The sequence below is a fragment of the Maniola hyperantus genome, chromosome 18 (assembly GCF_902806685.2).
Source record: "Maniola hyperantus chromosome 18, iAphHyp1.2, whole genome shotgun sequence".
In the NCBI taxonomy this organism is placed as follows: domain Eukaryota; kingdom Metazoa; phylum Arthropoda; class Insecta; order Lepidoptera; family Nymphalidae; genus Maniola; species Maniola hyperantus.
The window spans coordinates 13,228,701-13,249,851 of NC_048553.1; the positions used below are offsets into that span (position 1 = coordinate 13,228,701).

At 40.7% G+C, this 21,151-nt stretch overlaps 1 protein-coding gene across 1 annotated transcript in view; it reads right to left on the reverse strand.

Moving 5' to 3' along the window:
• LOC117990580 (nephrin-like) overlaps positions 1 to 21,151 on the reverse strand; it is a 114,167-nt gene that overhangs the window by 40,408 nt on the left and 52,608 nt on the right. The window contains exons 5-7 of the mRNA XM_034978037.2: positions 14,073 to 14,276; positions 12,290 to 12,441; positions 2,676 to 2,817 (exon numbers count right to left, since the gene is read on the reverse strand). Coding sequence (XP_034833928.1) covers positions 2,676 to 2,817; positions 12,290 to 12,441; positions 14,073 to 14,276 — 498 coding nt within the window. The remainder of the gene's footprint in view (positions 1 to 2,675; positions 2,818 to 12,289; positions 12,442 to 14,072; positions 14,277 to 21,151) is intronic.

Here is a 21,151-nt window from a genome sequence, read left to right on the forward strand (position 1 = left end):
GATGTTGTCCGTCCACCTAGTGGGGGGTCTCCCAACACTGCGTCTTCCGGTGCGAGGTCGCCATTCCAGCACCTTGGGACCCCAACGTCTATCGGTTGTACGAATGGGCAGGGCACATACCTGCCCATTGCCACTTCAGTTTCGCAACCCGTTGAGATATATGTCGGTAACCGTAGCATTTCATACATAGATATTTCACATAATTTCACATAATTTCACATGATTTCAAATAATTTCACATAATTTCAAATAATTTCACATAATTTCACATAATACAAAATAATCATTTTTAAGGTCCGTACCTCAAAAGGAAAAAAGGGACCCTTATAGGATCACCTTGTTGTCTGTCTGTCGGTCTTTCAAGAAACCTACAGGGTAGGTACTTCCCGTTGATCTATAATCAAGAAATTTGGCAGGTAGGTAGGTCTTATAGCACACATCAGGGGGAAAAAACAGAAAATCGTGAATTTGTGGTTACATAATTTATTATCTAAGGATCTCTTGTTTTACTCCGGAACCATAAAAAAACTGTGAAATATGATAAGCAAAAATGGTGAAAATATTTACTCTTTTCATTTCATCAAAAGGATAATTTTTGTTAAAAATTATTTTACGCAAAATATCAGGACTTTACTTGAGTAGAAAATGAAAACCATTTTGGAATGTGATTTTTCCTATTTATGAAGAGAAACGGGGTTATTGTAGAATGTAGACTGATTTTATCAATGAATAAAATAAAATGTTGTTAACATTTCCGAGCGTTATTTACAAACCTATAAAAAGGTCTTCCTGTTGATGAGGAGTTTACCAGAGTTTATCTGGGTTATTACCTAAGCTGTGATAGCCTAGTGGTTAAGACGTCCGCCTTCTAATCGGAGGTCAGGGGTTCGATCCCGGGCACGCACCTCTAACTTTTCGGAGTTATTATGCGTTCCCCCCCCCCCCCCCTCCAATAAGGAATTTAAAAAGTAAATTTTCATTCAAAACTAAATTGAATAAATTCCTTTTGGATAAACAGGTAGAATTTCAGGATCATGTGGCGGAGTACTCCTTTTTGTAACAAGATTTAGGCTACATCATAGGTATACCTTATACATGTGCATAGATGTTTCCAATTATATATATAAGTATAATATGTGTGAATTTGTATATATTATTAAAATATAGAATAGATAGGTTAGATAAGTACAATTAAAATAATTCCGTGGCGCCACCTGAGTAGGGACCTTTTTTTTCGGGTTGTGCCACACATAACATACTTTATTCCGGCGCTTCTTCTACTTGAGGTCTTTTGACTTTACTACTCAAGTATTAGAGGCGCCGGGATAACATAACCAGGTCTAGCTGGTAATGTGTGGCACAACCTTAAAAAATAAACGTTTTTCTTTCTTTCTTCTTTCTTTCTTTCTTTTCAGTAATTAAAATATATCACTTGTTTTAACGGTGAAGGAAAACTGCATGCCTGAGAGTTCTCCATAATGTTGTCAAAGGTGTGTGAAGTCTACCAATCCGCACATGGCCAGCGTGGTTGACTATGGCCAAACCCTTCTCACTCTGAGAGGAGACCCATGCTTTGTAGTGAGCCGACGATGGGTTGATCATGATGATGATAGACTATAGCTTATGCTCGCGATTTCGTCCGTGTGGACCATACAAATTTCAAACCCCTGCTTTTCTCCTTTAGGAGTTGAATTTAGAAAAATCCTTTCTTAGCGGATGCCTACGTCATAATAGCTATCTGCATGCCAAATTTCAACCCGATCCATGTAGTTTGAGCTGTGCGTTGATCAGTCAGACAGTTAGTTACCTTTTCCTTTTTATACATTTAGATGCTTTTCGTCAAACGCAAGCCTATCTTGTAATAACGATTTCGTTTCATCTACTTAGCTAAAACTGAAGTCATAACTATTGGTCTCAGGGAAACATATTGAGCGAAGGATCTTCGAGCAGCATCATACAGCATCCCCCGCGTTATCGGGAGCCATGGGTTATGGTTATGCGAGGGTGTGGATGATCGCCTCTTTTATGAGTCTACTCGGGAATCTCGCTCTTTTATTTATAAGCTTCATGTTGGAAATGTATTTTGAGAACAGGAAAAGGGCAGAATTGATTATAATAATGTACCTACCTTTTTTTTTTTATTCAGATACAAGTTAGCCCTTGACTGCAATCTCACCTGGTGGTAAGTGATGATGCAGTCTAAGATGATAGCGGGCTAACCTGGAAGGGGTATGTCAGTTTTTAATAAACCCATGCCCCTTTGGTTTCTACACAGCATCGTACCGGAACGCTAAATCGCTTGGCGGCACGGCTTTGCCGGTAGAGTGGTAACCAGCCACGGCCGAAGCCTCCCACCAGACCAGACCAGAAATTAAGAAATTATAAAATTCCAAACCCCTGCCAGGAATCGAACCCGGGACCTCCCACTATTAAGACCACAGCGCTCACCACTGCGCTAGGGAGGTCGTCAAAAAGTACCTACTTACTTTTGACCGAATTCGGGCCACGGCAGCCAAATCTCGACGTGGACTAGCTAACTATTGTGTTCGTAAACACTGGTGCACTTCTTCAGACTTCAGACTCATAGGGATGGGCCGGCAATCCAACACGATCGGAGAAAGAACAGTCACAGGACTTACAGTTTTATGTGTTCTCAGAGGCGGGCGTGTACTTACAATGCACATTCAACCTCCAAGTGTCCTCTATAGCGGAGTTGGCTACTCGAGGGTTCTCAGCTCGGCAGACCAGCTCGCTGTCATGGTCTTCCGCTTCGGGGACGAAGGTTAAGATGCTGGTTGTTGTGTTTGTATCCGAGAACTGTGAAAGAAATATAGCTGTTAAATAGATTTCATTACCTACCCATATCTCTATATATAAAAACTAGCTGATCCCCGCGGCTTCGCCCGCGTGGATTAAGGTTTTTAAAGATCCCGTAGAGCCTATGTCACTCAGGAATAATGTAGCTTTCTACTGGTGAAAGAATTTTTAAAATCGGTTCAGTAGTTACAGAGATTACCCCGTACAAACAAACTTAACGACATTAATATTAGATAGAAGAAGAAGATGAATCGCAAAATGTGTTGCTGATCGTAAATCTCGAGAACAGCTGAACCGATTTCGCTTACCTATTCTTTTTTTTATAAAATTCCTTGGTTGGTTGGAGGATGGTTCGAAAAGAAAAACGGAGAGAAAAATTTGAAAAATTGCCTGAAAAAGAATCGACTGTTAGGCGGTACGAAGTTCGCCAGGGCAGCTAGTTATAAATGCAAAAGTGGGGACATGAAAAGAGCCTCCCCGCGTGGTGCTTAGTAGTATACCGATCACAAGCACCCGGCGTCCCTGGAAGCAGCTACTACATGAACACAATCAGTAGGCTGACTAATGTTTTCACCACGACGGCTACCTTTAAGACCAATCTATCGTGGTTGCGGCCTTTTGGACTGCCCATGTTTGAGGTGTCCGTAGACTCGAGAAGAGAAGAATGCAAAAGTGATGTTTGCTTGTTGGTTCGTCCTCCAATCACGTCTCAACGGAGCTACGGTTCGACGTGATTTTTTGCATGGGTATAGTTAATGGAGAGTGGCATAGGCTACTTTTTATCCCGGAAATCGAAGAGTTCTCATAGGCCTTTTAAAACCCTAAATCTACGCAGATGAAGTCGTGGGCATCAGCTACCCAGTCAAAATATAAATCTAAGAAAAAACCAAGCCAAGTTACATACAAAAGTAACGATTTTTACGTAATAATGAGTTTTTTTTCTTTTCTTATTTAATTTAATTATAAAAAACAATAAATTAAGACTAAAATAAATTAAATTAAATCTAAACCCTCATCAATACCACCGCATCGAGGCATTGTACCCAAGATGCTGGCAGCATTGCCCCTTTGGATGGCCAAACTAATTATTTGACCAAGGTAGCTGCCAGCTCTCGGGTCCCCGGTTGACTCAATAACCCTTTTCGAAATTTCCTCAAAAAGAGCTCGGGCCCCGAGCTGATATCATGAGCAAACAAAGCTATAAATCAGGGAAGATTTTTTTTTTTTTTTTTTTCTTGTCATTATCTGCAATCAGTCGGGGGACTATAAGCAGATTTATTGTGCTGAATTTGTTATTGAGAAACGAGGGAGCCATTGGCCACTGCTCCCACGTCCATCAGATATCGAGCACATCAGCTCGTTTCAGTCTTTTTACTCTAGGGGCAGCTAGAAGTGAGTTGGCGAGTGGGTTTGGATGCTTGGCAAGGCGAACTTTGTGTTTTTTGGAGTACTTGTTTATTTCCTCGGAAACAGTTGGCATATCCAGGTACTGGTGCAATTCATCGTTGCGTGTAAACCAGGGCGCACTAGTTATTGTCCTTAGTATGTTGTTTTGAACCCTTTGAATCCGCATGATGTTGGTCTTACAGCTTGTGCCCCACAACTGTATGCCATACAGCCAAATGGGTTTCAATATAGTGCAGTAAACAAGTACTTTGTTGTTAAGGGATAGCGTGGATTGCCGACCAAGCAACCAAAGCAGATTTCTGAATCGAGTGTTAAGTTCATTTCTTTTGTGATCTATGTGATACTTCCACGTTAGACGTCGGTCCAGATGAAATCCAAGATACCTGACGCAAGTCGTTGTTGGCAATTCATCGTTACCTAGCTTCACGGGAGGACAATCGCCCCGTTTTAAAGCAAATGTTACATGTTGCGATTTGGAGGCACTTGCTTTTATACGCCACTTGGTCAGCCAAGTGTTGATTTTATTGAGGTGTTCTTGTAGGCGGCTACTAGCTTGATTGGCATCTTTATTACACGAAAGGAAAGCAGCATCGTCGGCAAACGTAGCTATGGTGACATCTGGTGATTGTGGAACGTCACAAGTGAAGATGTTGTATAGTACTGGACCGAGAACTGAACCCTGGGGAACTCCCGCGAAGCATGTATAAAAGCTAGACCTAGCATCTCGCTGCTTTACTTGAAATATTCTATTGTCTAGGTATGATGCCAGCAAGAGGAACATGGAATGAGGTAAAAATGTCTTAATTTTGGCCAACAGTCCTTTGTGCCATACTCTATCGAAGGCTTGTTGAACATCGAGAAACGCAGCAGAGCAATATTCTTTCTTTTCTAGACACTGGCGTATTGTATGGTAGACTCTGTGAACTTGTTCTGTGGTCGAATGTTTTTTGCGAAAGCCAAACTGGTGTCCTGGAATAATATCACTGCCATCCAGAGCGTCTTTTAGTCTAGTCAGGAATATTATTTCCCAGACCTTCGATAGAACAGGAGTAAGGCTAATAGGTCGATAAGAGGTGGCTTCTTCAGGTGGTTTACCTGGTTTGGGTATCATGATAATTTGGCTTACTTTCCAGATGTCGGGAAAGTGGCTTTTACGGAGCATACTATTGAAAAGGTTTGCCAAAAAAGCTAGACACTTTTTAGGAAGTTCCTTGAGTAACCGAGGGGTGATCAGATCAAATCCGGGAGCTTTCTTGCAATCGAGAGAAGCTATGGTTTTTGAAATTTCTCTAGGCGAAGCTGGTTTTAGAGGTAGACACATCTGTAGATCTTGGCTAAGGATATCTTGAATTTCTGGATCGTCTGGATCAGAGGAGTCATTGGGCCGAAATACATTGCTGAGGTGGACAGCAAAAGCTTCCGCCTTTTCACTGTCAGTTCGAGCCCAAGTTGAACCTGTTCTAATAGGCGGAAATATTTGTTGAGGCTGATTAAGAGTCTTTGTAGCCTTCCACAGAGATCGATCTCCACGACCTGTCGGTGATAACTGTTCAAGTTGATTTCTGATCGTGTAATTAGATGTGTCTGCTAGTATATTTTTAAGTTCTTTTATTGCACGATTTAGACTAGTTTTGTCATGCGGGCAGCGTGAGCTTTGCCAGACACGTCTGAGTCGCCTTTTTTCCTTAATTTTAGATCTTATGTCTGATGGAAGGTATATCCTATCTTGTTTAGGATTTAGAACAGGAGTGTTAATCCATGCTGCAACTTGGATTAAATTTGTCACATATGCAGCAGCATTATCGATGTCATCGGTGTTCTGGAGCGGAACTTTAAGGTTAATATTATTATTGAGATAATCTCGGTAGGATTCCCAGTCCGTCTTGTAGTTATGCAGCTTATCTTGGTTTTCACTCGTTGATAGAACAGTATTACTCACCTCCAAGATCAATGGGGAATGGTCTGATGATCCGTCTAGACTTGATTCAATTTTAGTATAAAGGTGGGATACATTTTTGGTTACAAAAAAGTCCAGGAGGTCAGGTCTTTTGCTGGGATCAGAAGGCCAATACGTCGGTTCGCCCGTCGAAAGGGTAAGTAAATGATTTATATCGACACTACTCTTCAGTTCTCTTCCACGTGGAAAGGTGTAGCGCGAGCCCCAGAAGGTATTTTTCGCATTCCAGTCACCACCGGCAATGAATCGATTGCCCAGAGTTTTAAAATATTTGGAAAACATACCTTCGTCGATTTTGTGACGAGGCGGGCAGTAGATGGCTGAAAGCGTAATGAACTCCGACTTCTCATGAACTTTGACTGTAGTGGCTTGGATATGGGGTGTTTTGTAGTGATCTAGCAAGTGGTGCTTCAAATTATTCCTGATAACTATTGCAGTTCCACCGTGGGCTCCGCCATCTGGATGAGGAGTCAAATAGCTACAATAGCCAGGAATTTCAAATATGCTTCTGACCGTTACGTGGGATTCCGAAATAAGAACAACGTCCAGCTTGTTAGCGGCTATGAAGGCTACTAATTCATCTTTCTACCAGTGAGACCGTTTATGTTCCACGTAGCGATGCGTAAAGAATTCATTTTGAAATTTTAGTAACGAGTGTGGTGATAAGCCCCAACAGGGTACTTATTTGTTGTAGTAAGAGGTCAATTTTTTCACTTTGTTTTAGAAGTAAATTTTCTATGGAATTATAAGATCCAGGAGTTGATTGAGGTTCGGTATTGTTTGGTGGAGCTTTACGTGTTCTTGTTGCTTCGGCATATGTTTGTGTTCCCTTTTCTCCTCGACGTGTGAATGAATTCGTGTCATGTTGTTTAGTGTTATCCATGTCAGATTTAGCTTGGTGAAAAGATTTAGCGTTATAAGTACTCTTTTTTCTATTAGATATCTCCCTGTAAACCTGGCATCCCTTGTAATTAGCTGGATGGTCAAGCGAGCAGAGTGCACATTTAGCAGGTGAATTTCTATCTTTTTTAGGACATTCTGATGTTTTATGCCCTTCTCCACATTTCACACACCGATAGGGTCTCATACAGTTGTTTTTGGAATGACCATATTGTTGACACCTGTGACACTGGACAACTGTTTTTGATTTTCTAGGGTTTTCTATCTTAACTCTTTGGTGAAATATATATTCAATATCTTTTAGGGATCTATTATTTATGCTCGGCTCCACGTTGACGAAAAAGGTAGATGTAGGATTCTTGTCCGGCCCGTATCTGGCGTTGATTATTTCACCTCGAACTTTGTTCCCTGTTGACTCCACGGCTTCAACTATTGCATCAGGGAAGATGAATGTTTTAAATAAACACTATACAACATCCACGTACATTCATGGTAAATTCTATTACCCTAATGTTGGTATACTATGGAGATTCTCCAAGAGGAATCGTTGTGGGTTGCCATAAAAATGAATTACTTGGCACATTCACACGATTCATGCATATGGCTGATGTATAGCGCACGACAATTTGGCACACGTAAATCAGGCGGTACTTTTATGAGTCTTATAGCCTGAAGCGTAAAGTATGTATTGCATTGAATAAATTTTGCTGACTCGTGTATTTTGCCCACCTTTAATAGTTTCAGCTGGTTCACAGTGCGACAAAACTGTCTGGCCATTATTTATCAAAAGTACAAAATATTACAAACGAGTCGATTGCTGAAAACAGTGCCAATAACACTGCAAATTATCATACATTTTTAATAATAAAATATGATTTAAACTAACAACTATAGAGTTTCTTACTGTTTTACTTAATAGATGTGGTTTATATATTGTTACACTTTTCTATGTATTACGACATGTATCTCTAAGTATTTTTCTAAAATTTTCAGATAATTTTTATAACGACTCCAGCATCAGTGTTTAGCGACGCGCGCTGTGATAGTGTCAATAGAAAGAGATATTGTCACATTACCCAAGTATCAAAAAAGACATCATTTCCACACCCAAGTGTGGAACAATCACACACCATCGATCTAAAATCACTCATACTTGTAAACGCAAGACATAAGAATTTTCCAGTATTTCTTATCATAACGTATCATGTACTAATCATGGTTTTTTCATCATCATCATGATCAACCCATCACCGGCTCACTACAGAGCACGGGTCTCCTCTCAGAGTGAGAAGGGGTTTGGCCATAGTCTACCACGCTGGCCATGTGCGGGTTGGTAGACATCCTTGAGAACATTATGGAAAACTCTCAGGCATGCAGGTTTCCTCACGATATTTTCCTTCACCGTTAAAGCAAGTGATATTTAATAAATTAAAACACACATAACTCCGAAAAGTTAGAGGTCGAAGTCCCGACCTCAGATTAGAAGGAGGACGTCCTAACCACTAGGCTATCACAGCTTTTATAGGCTAGGCTATCATTGCTTTTTATTAAGCATGATTGTCATCAAGCACAAGCCTATCTTGCAATAAAAAAACTTAAAGTTAGTCGCAGTGTAAACGCGTGTTGGCAAGTTGTAGCGCCTAGTTGTGCAAGTAATGTTGCCAACAAGCGTGTTCTCTGTACGCGTATCTTGCAGCACTGTACGCAGAACATGCTGTATAAATTCACGGCTCATATTGATTACTTGACAGCTTTACCTCTTTAATGTAGGCGTAGAGCTAACGGGAAACGCCGAGGACATCTAAATGTATCATCATCATCATCATCAACCGATAGACTTCCACTGCTGGACATGTCTCTTGTAGGGACTTCCCGCGCCGCGGTCTTGCGCCGCCTGAATCCAGCGGCTCCCTGCGACTCGTCTGATGTTGTCCGTCCACCTAGTGGGAGTCTACCAATATTGCGTTTTCCGGTGCGAGGTCGCCATTCCAGCACCTTGAGACCCCAAGTCCCCAACGTCTATCGGTTTTACGAACTATGTTCTATGTTCTGTATGTCTAAATGTAAAGGTACCTAAGTACTTTTTATCCCGGAAAATCAAAGAGTTCCTTTAAATGGAAAAGGTGACTGACTGCCTGACTGCTCAATGCACAGCTCAAAATACTGGACGGATCAAACCGAAAGGCATGCAAATAGTTATTATGGCGTAGCCATCTGCTAAGAAAGGATTTTTGAAAATTCCCTTAGTGGGTTAAAATAAGGGTTTGAAATTTGTTTAATCCATGCAGACGAAGTCGCGGGAATAAGCTAGTCGCGTCATAAGTTTTTGTGACGCACACGCACGGCATACGCTAAGAAAGGATTTTTGAAAACACAATCCCTAAGGTGGTAAAATAAGGGGTTGAAAGTGTAGTCCACGCGAACGAAGACGCGAGCATAAGCTAGTTACCTATTATAAAGAATATGCCTTCTTCAACGTCGATATCAGATGTTTAATTCAATACACTCGTAAATACTTATGAGATAACTCATTGAAACACATGAAATACTTCTTTTACATCTTTATCACCACTTACAACAATACTTCACACTTTTACATCTTTATCACCACTTACAACAATACTTCACACTTTTACATCTTTATCACCACTTACAACAATACTTCACACTTTTACATCTTTATCACCGCTTACAACAATACTTCACACTTTTACATCTTTATCACCACTTACAACAATACTTCACACTTTTACATCTTTATCACCACTTACAACAATACTTCACACTTTTACATCTTTATCACCACTTACAACAATACTTCACACTTTTACATCTTTATCACCACTTACAACAATACTTCACACTTTTACATCTTTATCACCACTTACAACAATACTTCACACTTTTACATCTTTATTACCACTTACAACAATACTTCACACTTTTACATCTTTATCACCACTTACAACAATACTTCACACTTTTACATCTTTATTACCACTTACAACAATACTTCACACTTTTACATCTTTATCACCACTTACAACAATACTTCACACTTTTACATCTTTATCACCACTTACAACAATACTTCACACTTTTACATCTTTATCACCACTTACAACAATACTTCACACTTTTACATCTTTATTACCACTTACAACAATACTTCACACTTTTTTGAGATTACCTCCCAGCTCTAAAGCTTCAAACGAACTAACTTAGAAAAACGCCATTTATGCCGACCAAACGTCACGTTTCTTTTTTTCATTCATTACACAGAAAAATGCAAAGTGTATGCCATTGGTCTGAATCGAAAACAACCCACCAATGACAGCCTCTTTGAAATTTCATCCAATGAGATTATTCCTAAATCTTAATGCAGTTGTAAAAAGTATGTGATTTGACCCAAACGATAAATTATTATTTGAAAATCATGACACTATAATATAGCTAGGCAGCTACGTTATCCCCGAGTGGTATAGACTATAATATAAATTATATCATACGGACGACTTGGTGGGCAAAAAATAGTAACACTAAAATAAAGTCAATTCATTCGTACAGCCTCTGATACACGAACATAGTTCGAAAAAACCGGCCAAGTGCGAGTCAGACTCGCGCACTGAGGGTTCCGTACGACAACCGTATTTTATTGATATTTTGCACGATAAATCAAAAACTATTATGCCTAAAAATAAATAAAAATCTGTTTTAGAATACACAAATAAAGCCCTTTCAAATTATGATACCCCACTTGGTATAGTAATCTTACTTTGAAAGTTGAAAATAGCAATATTTGTTCATGACCACAATTTAATTTTTTTTGTGTCATGTAACCACAAATTCACGGTTTTCATGCCCGCATGCATGCATTTCATGCATTTCATGCATGCATTCCCGAATGTCTGCTATAAGACCCTACCTACCTGCCAAATTTCATGATTCTAGGTCAACGGGAAGTACCCTGTAGGTTTCTTGACAGACCGACAGACAGACAACAAAGTGATCCTATAAGGGTTCCGTATTTCGTTTTGAGGTACGGAACCCTAAAAACCGACGAATTTGGAAAGAAAAAGCAAAGTTCTTACAACATTTTTTAGTAAGAACTATATTACTTTTGTTTTACATCCCAGGCCAAGAGCAAATAAACTATTTTATCTGGGGTTTGTATGAAGATTAAGGCTTTTTTGCGAATAAAGATTAAAGGACAAAGGGGCGAAGGTCGCTCCAAATGTCGGTAAATAAAGGATCCGAACTTTGCAGACCAAATAAAGTATTGAAATTCCGAACTAAATTTATTGGACCGGCCTCCATAACTCTTCTATGAGAAAAAAACCTTTATTTTTTTAGTATTACCGAGTATTTTGCTGATTAGGTAAAGCTAAAAATTGTCCAGTTTAAGAAATTTGTCAAAATAATGAGTTTGATGTGAGCTACTCACAAATTAGGCATTATTTAGACTACTGTGAAGATGATATTGCTAGGATCGAAATTAGAATGCCATAAGTCTACTTTGTCGAATTAGTTTACAAATTGTGAAAAACCAAATTAAATTTGAATTTCGCGGGCAGACCCGTGTCTTGGGCCTTAAGTTAGCATATTCAGCTCGTGATGTGTAATTTAAGCATGTCAATATGGATTTCTTTCTTAATTATTAAAGGAGTCTGTAAGGAAAACGATCATTCCTTATTTTGTATTTTCCTTCATCCCTGAAGGCAGCCTGAAGGTTTGTTGTTTCATGTCATTCCGTCGTACAATATCGCTGATAGAGTGAATAATTTAGTAGGGGCATTGTTAGGTGTGTAAGACGTCCGCCTTCTAATCGGAGGTCGGGGGTTCGATCCCGGGCACGCACCTCTAACTTTTCGTGTTATGTGCGTTTTAAGTATGTGCCTAATTAAATCTCACTTGATTTAATGGTGAAGGAAAACATCGTGAGGAAACCTGCATCCCTGAGAGTTCTCCATAATGTTCTCAAAGGTGTGGTGAAGTCTACCAATCCGCACATGGCCAGCGTGGTAGACTATGGCCAAAACCCTTCTCACTCTGAGAGGAAACCCGTGCTCTGTAGTGAGCCGGCGATGGGTTGATCATGATGAACATGATGAACCAGGTGACCTGAGCTTTGGCCTGGAGTTACTGGTCTTGCACTCTACCTCCAAACACCAGTTACCTTACTACAAGTTGGCGTCAGTGCACACTTACATTCCTCGCCTTCCTCCGGAGAGGCTTCATCCCTTTCCACCAGGTGACCTGAGCCTCGGGCCTGGAGCCGGTGGTCTTGCACTCCACCTCGTAGCTCCTGTCCGCCGAGAGCTGCCGGCTTTTGCTCAGGATCTGCACCGTCAGTGGTCTTACTGCAACAAACTGGCTTCAGCTGTTTTATACGAAAAGAAAATTTACAGCGGTTCAGAAATGTTTTTTTTATTTTTATAGACTAGCGCTTGGCTGCAATCTGACCTGGTGCCAAGTGATGATGCAGCGTAAGATGAAGCGCGCTTGCTTAGAAGATGCCTATTCACTTGAAGGTACCCATATTATAATTGGAGGGGAAAACTGATGCTGGAGGGGTGTTCCAAACTTTAGTGGTTTGGATTAGAAATGAGGAAGCAAATCGCTTCGTAAGTATCCGTGGAATTTCGACTACGTACGGGTGCAGACCTTGGCGATGCCTTGCGGTACGATAGTAGAAAGGTGAAGGAGAAACCAGCGTAAATGTCGAAATTGGTGCCGAATGTCGGAGAAATTGATGTAAAAACATAGAAAAAAATGCGAATTAAGAACCTCCTCTTATTAGATATGTAGTCGCCTAATTCATCATTAAAGCTTTTATATCTTTCATAGCCATAGCTCAAATATACTAAATTATATGAATGCAAGACCCTCTTCAAATTTTTTGTTGATTCGTATCTATCGTCGTCTAAACTTTATGGCCGTTAGGGCCGAACTTGCTCAAGGTTCTTATGCTGACACATGCTTTTTTCTCAATAACATCAGTACCTTTATTATAAATGCGAAAGTGTGTTTGTTGGTTGGTTTGTTGGTTTATTGGTTTGTTGGTTAGGCCTTCAATCACGTCGCAACGGTGCAACGGATTGACGTGATTTTTTGCATGGGTATAAATAAAGACCTGGAGAGAGACATATGCTACTTTTTATCCCGGAAAATCAAAGAGTTCCCACGGGATTTCTAAAAAACCTAATTCCACGCGAACGAAGTCACGAGCATCAGCTAGTTTGATATAACTGTCCGCTTGGTTTCATCATCATTGAATCACCAATATCAGATAAATACTATCCTCACAACGGGCTCTACGGGCAGCGGCACGTGCGTCCCGCAGTCAAAACCGCGGCGCGTGCGCGGACGGACTCCCTTGAAAAAGGACCCCGTATGGGTTCGAAACTAGTCGGGCTAACGTCGACTACACACGTGAGTAAGCCGGGACAGATAGTATTTATAATGGAAATCACTCACGGTAGTTTAAACGCTAAAATATCAGATAACTACCTATCGAATCAAAAGCAACTGCCATTGCCCTCATTTCAGCGCAATACGTAATCACAGGTAGGACCGAAGAAATTGTATTGTAGAAACGTAGTACACCATGTCGATGGGTAGGACACACTCATCGGACAGCGGAGACAGCCGTTATCTCCACGGACGAGAGAATCGCGGCGATAGTCTGCCGTGCCACCAAATTCGATACAACTCTTATAGCCTTATCTCCACAGGGCGATACTATCGCCGACGATAGTTGGTAGATAGCGACTTAGCAATTGGCACCCATCAGGCAGCAGTGGCGTGCAGGTCATAGAGGCATAAATGCACTGCTTACCCCAGTTGTAATAGCTCAATGCATATTTTTCATTATGACCTGCCAGTAAACACGGTTTCTACCTAACTAATGCCTACCCTGGCTTAAAACCCTGTGCACGCCACTGTCAGGCAGGTACGGTACTCCGAAAAGCTGTTAGTATTTCATACTCACGATTTATATCCAGTATCAGAAGCTTGGTCTGCGGCGGCGCCAGGTTGGTGTTGGACGCTTGGCAGATGAGCCTCGCGTTGAGATGCTGTCGTCCTATGCTGGGGAACGTGAGGATGTTCACGGTGACGCCATCAGGCTTCTGCTCGAAGGAGTCGTCTACGATCGTGTTTTCGAGATACCACACCAGGACAGGGCGAGGATCACCTGCAAAAGAATACCTGATGATATCATGGATTTACTTCACTAATTCAGCTTCAGCAAAATCTTTGTTAATAGCGACAACCCTTTTGAAAAATCTATACGCAAATATAAACTCAAACTCAAAACTCAACTCAAACTCCAATCATTTATTCAGAATAGGTAAAATTTTACGCTTCCTGATTGTCATAAATTTTTATTTGTAAGATGATATGATATAGTTGTGATAATTAATACGTAAGTACTTAAAACTAAAGCTACGAGGGTTCCAAACGCGCCCAGGTCTGAGAAGAGCCTAGTACAACAAACTCAGCCGGGTATACGCAAAGTATCCAGACCTTCTTATTCTAATGTTTTTAAATTCTGAAGGTTGTCCTTCAATATCAAAGTAATCTGTCTTTTCAGATCTATTTCAAAAATAGATATTTCTCAGAGATAAATTTCATGATAAGAAGTTCAAAGCTGTTAGGTAGTTACCAAAATATCTATTGAGCTGCAACATAGCTGCAGCTGCAGCTTAGAGCCTCAATAGCTCAACCGGTATAGGAGTGGACTGAAAACCGAAAGGTCGACGGTTCAAACCCCGCCCGTTGCACTATTGTCGTACCTACTCCTAGCACAAGCCTGACGCTTAATTGGAGAGGAAAGGGGAATATTAGTCATTTAATATGGCTAATATTCTTTAAAAAAAAAAAAAAAAAAAACAAACATCTATCGGAAATGTTGATATAGGCTACGTACGACGTGTAACAAATCACTGATGCATGCATGCAGGCGTCCGTTAACGCTCGCTGAGCGTTGCATGCTTCGATCAACTCAGAGCTGAGCCCAACGTCAACGTTCCTAGTGCCACGTGAATTTACTTCACGAATTCAGACGCTTCAACAAAATCTTTGTTATAAGCGACAATCTTCTTTGAACAATCTCAATCAAAAATATCTTTAAGGTGCCCACGGGTTAACTCCCGGCATCGGAAACTGTTTCATATTGCACCAAGTAAGACTAAACACGCTGATAACACATTCAGACGACGAAGTTGCAACCAAGCTAATCATCTATTCGCGAAAAGTGATATTTTTCATCTCTCTCTCCATAGGTATAAATTAGCAATTAAGGATGTTATATCAAATTCTGCCTAGTTATAGTTTATACTTTAGTCGATTTCAGTTCTGTGTTCCATAAGTTTACCTACCTAGTTAGTTTTAAATACTCTGTGCCTAGTTTTTCATACGCATACTATGCCCGTGTGTTGTGGACATAATTCTTTATTATAAGTGTTAATTTCTCATTGGAGACTGCTTTGGTTTAAGTGTTTATATATATATACTATCTAGTTAACTAATTGTAACTGTTTGTCTCTATAAAATAAAATAAATTAAATTAAATTAAATTAAATCTCTGGTACGCTACTGGCAAAGAGTATATAATCACCATACTGGAAGCAACATATCCCAGATGTGCCAGATTCTATTCTTCTAATGATGTTTTAATTGTCTCTTTACTTCTGAAGGCTGTCTGTCAACGCGTCAAAAATCAAAAAGCTCTGTCTTTCAGATCAACGTGAACGTAATAAATAGACATTTCTTAGAAATACATTTTATGGTAGAAAAAGGTCGAAGCTGTTAGAAAAAGCTCTATCGGAAGTATAGGTCAATATAGTCTACGTACGACGTGTAACAAATCACTGATGCATGCATTACTGAGCGCTGCATGCTCCGATCAACTCAGAGCTGAGCCTAATGTCAACATTCCTAGTGCCACGTGAATTTACCACACGACGGCGAATTTCAAGTAAACATACTCGTACGTTACGATTCAAAATCATGTTAAAAACCTGTTCGAAAACAGCAGAAATTGCAACCATGTTTGTGCCCAGCTTTTGGTACAGCGTAAATATATAAGCCGTGATAGCCCAGTGGTTAAGACGTCCGCCTCCTATTCGGGAGGTCGGAGGTCCGATCTTTTTAACGTTTCGGAGTTGTTTGCGTTTCAAGCAAATAAATATCACTTGCTTTAACGATGAAGGAAAACATCGTGAGGAAACCTGCATGCCTGAGAGTTCTCCATAATGTTCTCAAAGGTGTGTGAAGTCTACCGTCGCACTTGGCCAGCGTGGTAGACTATGGCCAAACTCTACTCACTCTGAGAGGAGACCCGTGCTCTGCAGTAAGCCATCATGATCAAGATGATATAAAAGGAAAAACTTACTGACTGACTGACTAACTGACTGATCTATCAACGCACAGTTCAAACCACTGGACGGAGTAAGTAAAGTACTTAAAACGCACATAACTCCGAAAAGTTAGAGATGCGTGCCCGGGATCAAACCCCCGACCTCCGATTAAAAGGCGGACGTCCTAACCACTAGGCTTTCACAGATTCCTTTTATATAGATTACTAGCTGATGCCCGCGACTTCTTTCACGTGGATTTAGATATTTGAAATCCCGGGGAAAACTTTTTGATTTTCCGGGATAAAAAGCAGCCTATGTCACTCTCCAGGTCTTTAACTGTACCCATGCAAAAAATCACGTCGATCCGTTGCTCCGTTGCGACGTGATTGAAGGACAAACCAACAAACCAACCAACCAACAAACAAACATACTTTCGCATTTATAATAAGTGGTACTGTGGCTCTACCGCGGTTGTTTGACAGCTACAATGTCACGATCGCAATCATCTCTGATTGGTTAATGCTCGCTCACTATTGGCTACAATGCATTGTTGCAACAAGAATCGCCAATCAGAACAATTTTTTTTTTTTTTTTTATACAGAAGGGGGAAATCCTCATGGACACCCCAATTGGGTAGTGCCGGACTCTTACACAATCAGAACAATTGAGATTGTAATAATGATTGATGCAGGTTTTAGACAATCGCCCTATAGATATTAGTTGATTATGACAGCATTGGATATACACAGTAGTTTTGAGGTTATAAGTGAATAAATACACAGACAAAGGCGGATATGCGACATCGATACGTGATTACTGATATTGAATTTCGCTTCCCCTTGTACACAATATTGAGATGCTGTACCAACATCCCACAAGGACATGACTGCGTATCTACATTCTACTCTAAGCGTATTAATCTAACTAAATGTATTTATGAACGTCCTGTGTTTACAGGAACCCTGATTGGTTGATAGCTACGAACAACAATACCTACATAGTCTATGGCCTATGGCCAGAATTATAAAAGTGTATCCGGTTCGAAGGACTAGCATGATGGAGTGTTTGGCACAGGTACAAATTAGGTGCTTCGTATGAATAAAACTTATTAATTAATTTAATTTGACGACCTCCCTGGCGCAGTGGTGAACGCTGTGGTCTTAATAGTGGGAGGTCCCGGGTTCGATTCCTGGCAGGGGTTTGGAATTTTATAATTTCTAAATTTCTGGTCTGGTCTGGTGGGAGGCTTCGGCCGTGGCTAGTTACCACCCTACCGGCAAAGCCGTGCCGCCAAGCGATTTAGCGTTCCGGTACGATGCCGTGTAGAAACCAAAGGGTGGGTTTAATAAAAACTGCCATACCCCTTCCAGGTTAGCCCGCTATCATCTTATACTGCATCATCACTTACCACCAGGTGAGATTGCAGTCAAGGGCTAACTTGTATCTGAATAAAAAAAAAAAAAAAAAAACGTAATTATTATGGAAAGCGAAAGACACGTGTTTACATGGCAGCGATCCGAACGCAAGAGAATGAAAAATAATGTCTGACTGACTGACTGTCATACGTTACAGATGAAGTTTTGTTGGTGTTGCCAACAGTCTATACTCTTCTCTTTATAGTTACATTCGACATTGTTGAGGGTTGTGACGCCTGTATAGGTAGGTACCCTATTACTAAGCCTCCGCTGTCCGTCCGTCCGTCTGTCTGTTAGCAGGTTGTTTCTCATGAACCCTGCACCTCCCATGGCCCCACCAACATCTCGGCTATATCGGCCAAATCGTGGAAGGGCACCCGTTCGGTACTTGCTCTTGGCATTTTCCCGGGGCGCCTTCTTGACTCCCTTTTTTTTTTTTTTTTTTTTCCTTGGAGGAGGAAAACCCTCATGGATTGCACTGTGCATGCCCGACTCCACGAACTCTTGACTCCCTACAAATTATTTTATGTCTTCTCCTTGTCCCATATGCTCACACCTTGGGGGTTAGACGTCATTAGCACAGCTGAGATTCCCGCTGCTGCTCCTCCGTGGTGCCGGCCTGGCACGCCCCGAGCTGCTTCGCCTCTTATGCCAATGGTGCGCGAATTCCGGAAGCCGGTTGTAGTTCCCCGCCAATGGGACGGGTTCCGTGTAGAAGACCGGGCAAGCTTTCCCGCGTACGATCCCATCTAACATCGTCACCCACAAGTCCACTCCCATAGTACATGGTGCCTATCCTCAACGCCAAAGCCGTACTCGTACGCCGGGCTCTCGCCATACAGGCGCGCCGGCCAACAGCCGGGTGCGATGAGGATCTGTGTATCTCATGAACCGTAATAGGTAGAGATTTGAAATTTTCACAGAATGTGTATTTCTATTGCCGCTACACTAACAAATAGTAAAAATTACAAAATGGCCGCCATGAAAATTAAAAATTAAATCGAAATTGCCTAAAGATTCAAACAGCTATGAGCAAAATTATTGGCTGTAGAGGTATTACGGTAACAAACAAATAGCGCATGCCTTCGAGTTAATTACGAATGAGAGCTTTCCAGCCAGTTACACAGAGCACACAGCTGTGACAGGTAGCTAATGTAATTCACTAGCTGTCCGTGTTCATCAGATAGGCCATAACATAAAATACGGTAAAGCAGTTTTCATGGAACTGGGGCCCAACTACCAACGCTTAAAATAGTAATGTTTTAATCATTTTAATATTGTTTTGACATTTGCATACAAAACTTTAAGCGGTGGTAGTAGGGCCCCTGTAGGGGCAACTGTTAGAACGAGACAGCGTTATATCGCCGACATTAATCTGTCAGGTTTTAACTGAAATTTAAGTCTGAGTAAAGCCAATGTACGCTCTATAGATCTCCGTTGTTATCAAGAATGTATTTCTCTGCCAAGCCTCAGCTCCACTCAACTCTGCCGGTATGCGTTGTGCGTAAAGTCCAAACAGCCAATTTCGGTGTTAAAACAAGTAAATAACGTATGCCTTTGAGTTAATTACGAATGAGAGCTTTCCGGCCAGTTACACAGAGCACACAGCTGTGACAGGTAGCTAATGGTATTCACTGGCTGTCCGTGTTCATCAGATCAGATAGGTCATAACATAAAATAGGGTAATGCAGTTTTCATAAAACTGTAATGATGTCTCTGTATACAAGGTACCCTGTATTTTAACCGTTCTGTATTCGTTGGGGTCTGATTGACCTAGTAACTATATTTCTTTACTAGATGATGCCCGCGACTTCGTCCGCGTGGATTTAGCTTTCTAAAAATCAAGTGGGAACTCTTTGATTTTCCGGGATAAAAAGTAGCCTATATCCTACCCCGGGATGCAAGCTATCGCTGTACCAAATTTCGTCAAAATCGGTTGAATGGATGGGCCGTGAAAGGCTAGCAGACAGACAGACATACTTTCGCATTTATAATATTAGTATTATAATATTAGTATGGATGTACTCGCTGTCTCAATACTGAGCACGGGTCGCCTATCAGAATAAGAAGGGGTTGGCCATAGTTTACCACGCTGGCCATGTGCGGATTGGCAGACTTCACACACCTGTGAGAACATTATGGAGAACTCTCAGGCATGCAGGTTTCCCCGTTAAAGCAATTGATACGTCTTAATTGATTAAAATCACAGCCAACTAGGAGGCCCATGTCTTACCATTAGGCTGTCACCACTCTTTATGCACGGTAGGTTTAAATAAAAAAAAAATAAAAAAAAAATGATTTTGATTGCTTTAAAAAAAAAATCTAAAATTTATATTACAATAATGAAATGCATCTACTCTAATGAATTATTAAGGAAACTCCAGAATATTTGAAAATCCGATAGACGTTGGGGTCCTAAGGTGCTGTGATGGCGAGCTCGCACCGGAAAACGCACCCACTAGGTGGTCAAATGACATCACACGTGGACTCAGGCGGCGCAAGACCGTGACATATGGACGTCCCTACAAGAGACCCTTGTCGTTGTATGTGTTGTATGTGGACGTTTATCAATTGATATTGATAATGATATCATAGCTCGTAGCTTTAGTTTTAAGTACGTATTAATTATCACCACTATAATATCATCTTACAAATAAAAAAAATTGACAATCAGGAAGCGTAAAATTTTACCTATTCTGAATAAATAATTTGAGTTTGAGTTTGATACGTTGACGGATAGATCAGTTGGGATTTTTTTTCCTAGTGGTCTTTCCTACCCCAGCAGTACTCGGAGGGTTAAATCGTAAATTCCTTTCAGTGAGCAGCGGCATTGTTACCCGTGATATTTCCCCTGTTAACGAAATAATACATGGAATATTGAAAGAAAGTATGCTTTATGGGAGCAGAAAATACAATTATTTCCTCCTGTTTTTTCGTACATTTCACGTACGATTCGCCGAGTATAATTTTCATTGTTACTTTTTTGTAATTTAATTAATTATATAGCTATTTAATTAAAATTGAGTAATTTATTAGGTTAGTAACCTTTCTGAAGATTTTAAGAAGCGAAACTAGTTCAGACGAAACACTTAAGAATGTAAAGGGCTTCTGAAACAATTAAGCGGCTTGATTACAGCACGTAGATTTTGGCTTGAAATGAAATGAAATCAAATGAAATATGTTAACATAAAATTAATAATTGAGCCAAGCATATTGAACGTTTTCAATGTTTGCTTGAGGCTTGATCGTAATTGATGCGATTTTTAGGGTTCCGTACCTCAAAAGGAAAAACG